This window comes from Doryrhamphus excisus, linkage group LG3 (assembly GCF_037039965.1).
Source record: "Doryrhamphus excisus strain RoL-2023G ecotype Guam linkage group LG3, RoL_Dexc_Guam_v1.1, whole genome shotgun sequence".
In the NCBI taxonomy this organism is placed as follows: domain Eukaryota; kingdom Metazoa; phylum Chordata; class Actinopteri; order Syngnathiformes; family Syngnathidae; genus Doryrhamphus; species Doryrhamphus excisus.
The window spans coordinates 25,856,642-25,864,375 of record NC_136359.1 but is presented as its reverse complement, the minus strand read 5'-3'; the positions used below and the strand labels follow the sequence as shown (position 1 = coordinate 25,864,375).

Genomic DNA, 7,734 nt, shown 5'->3' with positions numbered 1-7,734 from the left:
CTTACCCATTAACAGGTTGGACAAATTTATTTATAAGAATGAATTACTTTAATTGTAAAGTAAATTTTGTATTTGTATCAGTGAGTATAATCCATAGTCCCGCATGTAGAAAACAATCCATTCATCTATCCATCCATTTTCTATGCCGCTTATGAAATCGGATTGAGTAAGAAATGCAAAAATGCACCAAGATGAGTGAATAACAGTTTGCAAAATACAAGGACAAAAAAAGACCTGACATGTAACCGGTGTTTAATTTGTTGTAGTTAGCAGTAATTAGTTGCCTGTTGGGAAAATATCCGACTATGATCAGAAGCGTTAGGTACGACTCAGGGAGAGGAAAAATGGCCCAGAGACACAATACGAGTTTGCTTAGGCAGTGTATTCCATATCATAAACCCCAAAACAATATAACAAGAAAGAAAGAAAATACAAGGTATACAGTGACAATTACGGTTCAAAGTTCAAGTGCTCAAGGTTGTACCCGATTGAATGGCCATTCAGTGGGTGCTATTTACAAGAATATACGAGTATGAAACGTGTGAGATTCAATGGTTCCGCTGATATTCAGCTGATAATTAGTCCATCTTCTTCGTCTTGGTGACCCAATAATGAGGACTTGGTATGAGAGGTAGTGACCAAAAAGAAGGGAAAACATTGGGGAACAGTTCAGATTGGCTGCAGTGCAATCAACCTCCTACCAGCCCTGAAGGAGCAGGTAGGTTGTCAGTTCATCCACATGGAGTCCAAGCCTGGTCCTGGCTCTTGGCCTCTAGGGCCACATCAATTAACCAGATCAACACAGGATCTGTGTTATTGGTAAGGATGTGTGTGCACACAATACTCAATTGCATAAAGTTCATGCTGTTCTGTTCATGCTAACCAGCCTACACAATGAGGCTGGGTGGCTAAGCTAAGTGAAGCTAATTTTAGCCACACTTACCAGTTCCGTTCAATCCATAATCTATGAAATGCTCCTAGGTAGTGCGCCCGGTGGCAGCAGTGCTGGTTGGTGCCTCTCGCATTTAGATGCAGCAGTGTCCAAACATATTGTTGCTTTGAAATACGTTTGCAAGCCTACCTGTGCAGCAAGTGTTTCTCCATGTGGCTTCCTGTTAGCTATTTATAGGTCATTGTGTGTCATGTGATCAAAGGGTGATATCCTGATTGGGTGCACAGAATCACAGGAGTCAACCCTCATGATTGAAATCACCTGTTTGCTGGGTGTTGTATATTAAAACATTTTATTTATACTTTATATAAACATATGCACTTATAATTATATGAAAGGGTATTATTAAAAATATATATATCGTATACAAATATATATAAATAAATTATATTATCAATTTCACTTGGGTTACACTTGAACATGTTTATGTTTAAGTGTTTATGCTAACAACTAGCATGATAGTGCTAAGTGTTTATATATGTGTTTACCAATGAAAATAGCAAAAAATTATAGTATGTGAAGGTTAGCAAGCTAACATGCTCAATTTACCGGGAAGGCTAATTATTGCTTTTTTCATATAAAAATGTATAATACAATATTACATTTGCAACATTCGAAATATAAGCATATAAGCATGTTTTTTTGAAAGCATCACTATTGGCAATACTGGCCGTGTATTTGCCTGGTATCACATAGATATCAAAGTGTGCAATACCACCCGCCCCAGTAGACAATAGATGGATGGATTAATAGTTCACTCTAGTGTCCAAAATAGGAAACTACATCAGCATGTCCTTGTAAGTGTAATGCTGTGTACAGACGGTAGAGGGCAGTAGAGCGATTCAAACCTCCCAGACGGAACGACCCTCCAAGCTTTACCGGAAGTTGCGCAAGACAACTAGCTAGCTACAATGGCGCCTCTAGATTTGGATAAATATGCGGAGATCGCCAAACAGTGCAAGTACCTTCCAGAAAATGACCTAAAGGTAATCTGTGTCTCACGTAAACTCCTTTAGTTAATCTAGCTGTACTATTTTACCTAAACCGTGGCTACATGTTTAAATACGGGCTGCTAGCTTCAGCTAACAAGTAACATTTAGCACACCCGCTTCGTCTCTGCGGCCAGGAAGTGAACGTAGTTAACAGTGTTCCTAGTACGACTAACACCCAGTCACCATGATCTGTCTTCGTTTGCAACAATTTGTAACATCAAAATGACGTAAAATGTGCACACCGATGGGTGCGATTGGTGAATTTTCATGTGGACGGCTATCGTTATTCGTCATAATATGTGCACTGCATGGCTGATACGCGACACACTGCTGTGCTAAATCTCAACAGGCGAAGTGTAAGGACATATGCTTCCATTCTGGATTTGTAGCAGCCATTTCAACCTATCATTTCTAAAACGTTGGAAGTGTTGGAAGTTGATCAATATTGGGAACGCCCATTAAAAATAGTAAGTTTCCTATCAACGTATGGTGGCTTACAGGGGCAAACCTGCAGAAATTAAAACTGAAAATGCTGCAGCCACATAAACGCTGCAGGATGGAAGAGAAATGCAAAATAAAGAGGCTGCAAATGGCAAACACACACAAACAACTGCAGGAGAGATTCACTGCACCAACGAGAAGTTATCTAGGTCACCAGGAGCACCAGACCTCAGGGGCATCACTCTCAAAAGGTGGATAGACTGTTTTGCGCATTCCTACATGGTACCCCAGGGGTCAGTGCTGAGCCCTAAAACTTCCAGATTATTTGCAGAGTATATGCAGGAGTTTTCATGGTAGCTGACCAGTGCTGTGGCATCGGAATAAAAACTCTGCCCTGCTGATGAATGAATTGAGTTTGTCCTTGCCATAGCTGTATCGCTTCATAAGGACATGGCTGTACACCACTGGGAAGCTGTGTTTCATGCTTTGTTAGTAAACATTTTGTGAACCTATACCGTTTTTCCCCCACAGAGGTTATGTGACTACGTGTGTGACCTTCTGCTGGAGGAATCTAATGTTCAGCCTGTTTCTACTCCTGTAACAGTATGCGGCGACATACACGGACAGGTGAAATCTCAAATGTTGAAACTCAAACATGGCTGAATGAAGTCAATTCCAAATATAAGGCATTCAAAGATCATGTTCTGATATATAGTATTCATATGTAGTATTCTACACGGGTCACTCGGTGTTAGTAATGTTACTGACATGTTGGGTGAGACACACAAGCATCAGACTTTGATTGCTGCAGATTTGAATGATCTAACAGCAGGCACAATAATCTTTAACGCAGGCGACTGTTGCGACCGTAACACACGCCAAGCTCAAACGCCACTCTGAACTACTCGCATCACTTCCTGTGTTAGCTCAAGTCTAGATGATGTTAAATCAAGCCATATTTCAAAATGAAAGGAACACAATTTGTTCCTTATCACCTTGAGCATCAAAGATGTTGCATAGATCACCAAATAATTTTTGCTTCTAGTCTTCCACTGTTAGTATTTTAGACATCAGAAATGGTGCCTGTTTTTAAAGGAAACTGCACTTTTGGAGGCCATTTTGGCCATCATCCACAATCCTTATGTGGAACACGAACACACGTCTTTCCCTTTTCGGTGCTTTCTAAACTAGGATGAGGCCGCTAACAAGTGACGTGGCGGGACTCACCTACTTAGGCTATAAGACCTTCTAAAAAAATCCCTCCAAAACATGACCGTGTTTTATTTGCATAACGAGGCCTGCATATTAAAGGAAAACAGGCGCTTGGATGATGGGCTCCCTTATTTATTTTTCAGGAGGTTGGCAACCCTAAAGTTAAGAATGAGGCTAAAGCTAGCAGGAGCCGTTATGAATTTTATAGGTTTTTGGATTACTTGTTGATTTTCAGCCAAACGTGGAGATATACTGTACATGTTTGTATATAATGTTCAGGTTGATGTATTGAATAGTATTTGTACTTTTTTCTTTCAGTTTTATGATCTTTGTGAACTCTTCCGAACTGGCGGCCAAGTCCCAGACACAAATTACATATTTATGGTTGGTATGATTTTATTTCAACTATGTATCTTATAGGTGTGGAACAGTATGCCGTAGTGCATTATGAGCACATTAAACATAAAGTTGCTGTCTGCTCTGACTAGCGATGAGGAATACATCCCGTGTATCTCTGGCTGAATGTTGGTCAAATGTCTCTGGCTGAATGTTGGTCAAATGTCTCTGGCTGAATGTTGGTCAAATGTCTCTGGCTGAATGTTGGTCAAATGTCTCTGGCTGAATGTTGGTCAAATGTCTCTGGCTGAATGTTGGTCAAATGTCTCTGGCTGAATGTTGGTCAAATGTCTCTGGCTGAATGTTGGTCAAATGTCTCTGGCTGAATGTTGGTCAAATGTCTCTGCCTTCTCCAGGGGGACTTTGTTGACCGAGGATATTACAGTTTGGAGACTTTTACCTACCTTCTGGTGCTGAAAGCCAAATGGCCGGATCGCATAACACTTCTACGTGGAAACCATGAGAGCAGACAGATTACTCAGGTTTATGGCTTTTATGGTGAGTTCACGTACTCTGTTTGTAGCCAGCCTTAAACGTTGTGGTTAACGCTGTGTAATAGTCACCGCCAAGTGTCCTTCTTTTTCCCGTAGATGAGTGCCAGACCAAATATGGAAACGCTAATGCCTGGCGTTATTGCACCAAAGTCTTCGATATGTTAACAGTGGCGGCTGTAAGTATGACCGCATCATACACTGGTTCGCTCGTCAAGTCAGTCATGTAGGTGTCATTGTTCTCTGAGATCTCACATCAAGATTGCAGCCGCCGCTGTTTGTGTAGTTGGCCGTGACGTTTAGATATGTTTACAACTACAAATCATGTAGGAATGGAACTGAAATCAAGGCCTGAATGCAAAACTATGTTGCCCCACAAGCAGATTGACGTGGAGCTTGCCATAATGGCTCTTTTAGCACAACCAGATATTTCTTCATCCAAAAAAGAGCAAGAACAGTCCAGTAATCCCTCGCCACTGTGCGCTTTGACTTTTGGGGCTTCACTCTTATCACGGTTCTTCACTGAAATTCACTTCAAATGGTCTGTTCTGGATTACTGCACTTCCATTGATGGAACGGCTGACTGGCTTTAAAGAAGATCCCAGCTGCTTGTCATGCGCGTCACGTGTTGTAGCTCACACCTTCTTACTAGCAGTGACGTGTTTCTAAATATGTTTTCCATGTTCATGTATTAAGCCTTGTTTTTCTGTGGTCTGTTTGTGTCAGCTAATGGATGAACAGATCTTGTGTGTACACGGAGGACTCTCTCCTGACATTAAAACCCTCGATCAAATTCGGACCATTGAGCGAAACCAAGAGATCCCCCACAAAGGAGCCTTTTGTGATTTGGTTTGGTCTGACCCAGAAGATGTCGACACTTGGGCCATCAGTCCGAGAGGAGCAGGCTGGCTCTTTGGTGCTAAAGTCACAAATGAGGTAGGTGGTCTTTATTTCTATTTCGGGTAGACTAATATTATGCCGAGCCTTTTAAAAGGACTAATGGGTGGGGGCGCCACCCAAATATAATGTAAACACTGCTTTCGAGGACGTCATAATTATTGACCTGTTTCTTTTAACGAATTTATCCATTATCGTGGCACATTCCAGAGTGACCGGTGAATGGTGAAAAATTGTGATTAATGTACACGGTCGTTAATATGGCTATTTTTTACCAAAGGTCTGTGGTGTGTTCAAGGACTGCTGAACATAGTGCAAAATCTCAGCGCACAGTGAAGCCTAAAGATATACACATGTAAAAATTGTTGGCTTTGCATCAGTGGCCGTCCATGTAGGCTCCATATTTGACCTGTACAGTAATCCTTCGGCTATGGCGGTTAATTAACTCTAGACCTGACAGCGATAAGTGAATTCCCGCAAAGTAGGATTCCTGATTTATAAATGGAATATTTTTGTAGTCTGATCATAGACAACCTGTTTCTAACCTTTTAAATACAGTTTGTGGACATGAAGTAACATTGGTATAGTCACCTGTACTCTCCCATTACCCGATGTAGTAGACTTATAATAAGACATACACCCTCGTGTTTAGACCCATGCCTCGTGTGTTGCTGTAAATGTGCTGAGTGGGGGGCGAAAGTGACTTAAGTAACAGTAGCCCGTGTTAAAGTCGCATTACGAACACCTAGTGACCAGTGTACAATACTACATTTCATCATAATTACTTTGAATGCATCCTCTGAATACCTTATATTTGTATTTTACTTCATGTAAATGCTTAATTTAGGCCAGAGATATGTCAAATTATACTTTATTTACACCTAAAATTATTATTAGGCCGTATTCAACCACAAAACAGCATGATTTATTATTGACTATATATTTTTTAAACTGTGATAAACTGAAAATTCGAAGCCCAAAATGACTGCATTAGTATCAATTTATTATGAATGAGATTGAGATTTTTATTTATTTATTTTTTAACCAAAAAATAAATTTGGATTGGATTGTGAGTGACAGTGCAGCTATCCAATGAAGTCGTTTCTACTCCCGTGTTCCTGTTTTTGTGTCTCCCACCAAAACGTGCAGTTCGTCCACATCAACAACCTGAAGCTGATCTGCCGAGCGCATCAACTGGTCCATGAGGGTTACAAGTTTATGTTCGATGAGAAGCTGGTCACGGTGTGGTCGGCTCCTAACTACTGCTATCGCTGCGGCAACATTGCCTCCATTATGGTCTTCAAAGATGCCAACACGAGAGAGCCAAAGCTGTTTCGAGCAGTGCCTGATTCTGAAAGGGTCATTCCGCCCCGGACGACAACACCTTATTTCCTGTAAGATAATAAAACCCGCAACATTCTGTTTGAGTGCACAGACACTAAGGAGAGTGGCGGCAGCACTTGTGAGTCCTTATGAATTTTGTAGTGTAAATTTAGACTGTTTACAGTGCCAACTATTGTTTATCCCCCTCTGTACATTGAAAGCCATTTATCTGCAAATCCTACAGGCTGGGAGTTTGCTCCATGTGAACATGTCAACAGTCTGTTGTACACGTTTAGCATGATATGTTCCGCAAACCAACTCTAACGTCAACTCTCAAGTAAAATTGAAGTATTCTGACAGGAATTTTACTGAATAATTCTATCATTAAATAAAAAACACACAGTCCAACACGGTTTTAATAGTGCTACCTTAGCTGCTGTCTGGTGGGTGTTGATTTTAATTTTGTTTTTTTCCTGATGCGCTCACCCGCTTCACAGACTTGCAGCTCCTTCGTTCTCAAGTCTTGTGGAAATATTTGACAGCTCGGTAAGCTGGAATCGGCGTGTGGAGGTCAAATGACCCTTGGAAAATATTCATGTTGTTTTGCTTTACAATAAAGATTTATTCGTCAAAATAAATTGCAGGTTTTTATGAGACTTATGTTGTGAATTCTGAGCACCGTTCTACACAATTTTTCATCCTGAACTTTTTAATCTGGCTCATTTCTGGTCAAATAACTCTTAACTCTTGACCATTTTCACATTGACAATAAATGGACAATTTTGCTGTCCCTGTTCGATGGAAATATGTTTTACATTTAACATGACATGTAACGTTCTGCCTATTCTATGAACAGCGGCATGGCTCATGTCTAGAGTGATCAGCTCCCGACTTAATGGTTGCTGGTTCGATCCTCGTTCAGTGAACACATTTCCATGCAGGTCTTGGATATTTCAACATTCATTCTCGAGGTTATAAATGCGTTTGTATTAAGAGTATTTGATTCCCAGAAGCATTTGGAAGCCACAAA

The 7,734-nt window shown here is 40.7% G+C and overlaps 1 protein-coding gene across 1 annotated transcript; it reads left to right on the top strand.

The window, feature by feature from the left end:
* Window positions 1-1,773: 1,773 nt before the first annotated feature.
* ppp6c (protein phosphatase 6, catalytic subunit) lies at window positions 1,774-7,358 on the top strand. Its single transcript, XM_058070432.2, has 7 exons — window positions 1,774-1,938; window positions 2,917-3,012; window positions 3,916-3,981; window positions 4,350-4,491; window positions 4,584-4,663; window positions 5,211-5,420; window positions 6,531-7,358. The coding sequence occupies exons 1-7, from the start codon at window positions 1,864-1,866 to the stop codon at window positions 6,777-6,779; spliced, it is 918 nt and encodes a 305-aa protein (XP_057926415.1). The 5' UTR covers window positions 1,774-1,863; the 3' UTR covers window positions 6,780-7,358.
* Window positions 7,359-7,734: the final 376 nt, after the last annotated feature.

Coding starts and splice junctions, on each gene's coding strand:
- ppp6c (XM_058070432.2), top strand. CDS start 1,864: ATGGCGCCTCTAGATTTGGATAAATATGCGGAGATCGCCAAACAGTGC. Junction 1,939..2,916: donor TTCCAGAAAATGACCTAAAG/GTAATCTGTGTC, acceptor TTTCCCCCACAG/AGGTTATGTGACTACGTGTG. Junction 4,492..4,583: donor TCAGGTTTATGGCTTTTATG/GTGAGTTCACGT, acceptor TTTTTCCCGTAG/ATGAGTGCCAGACCAAATAT.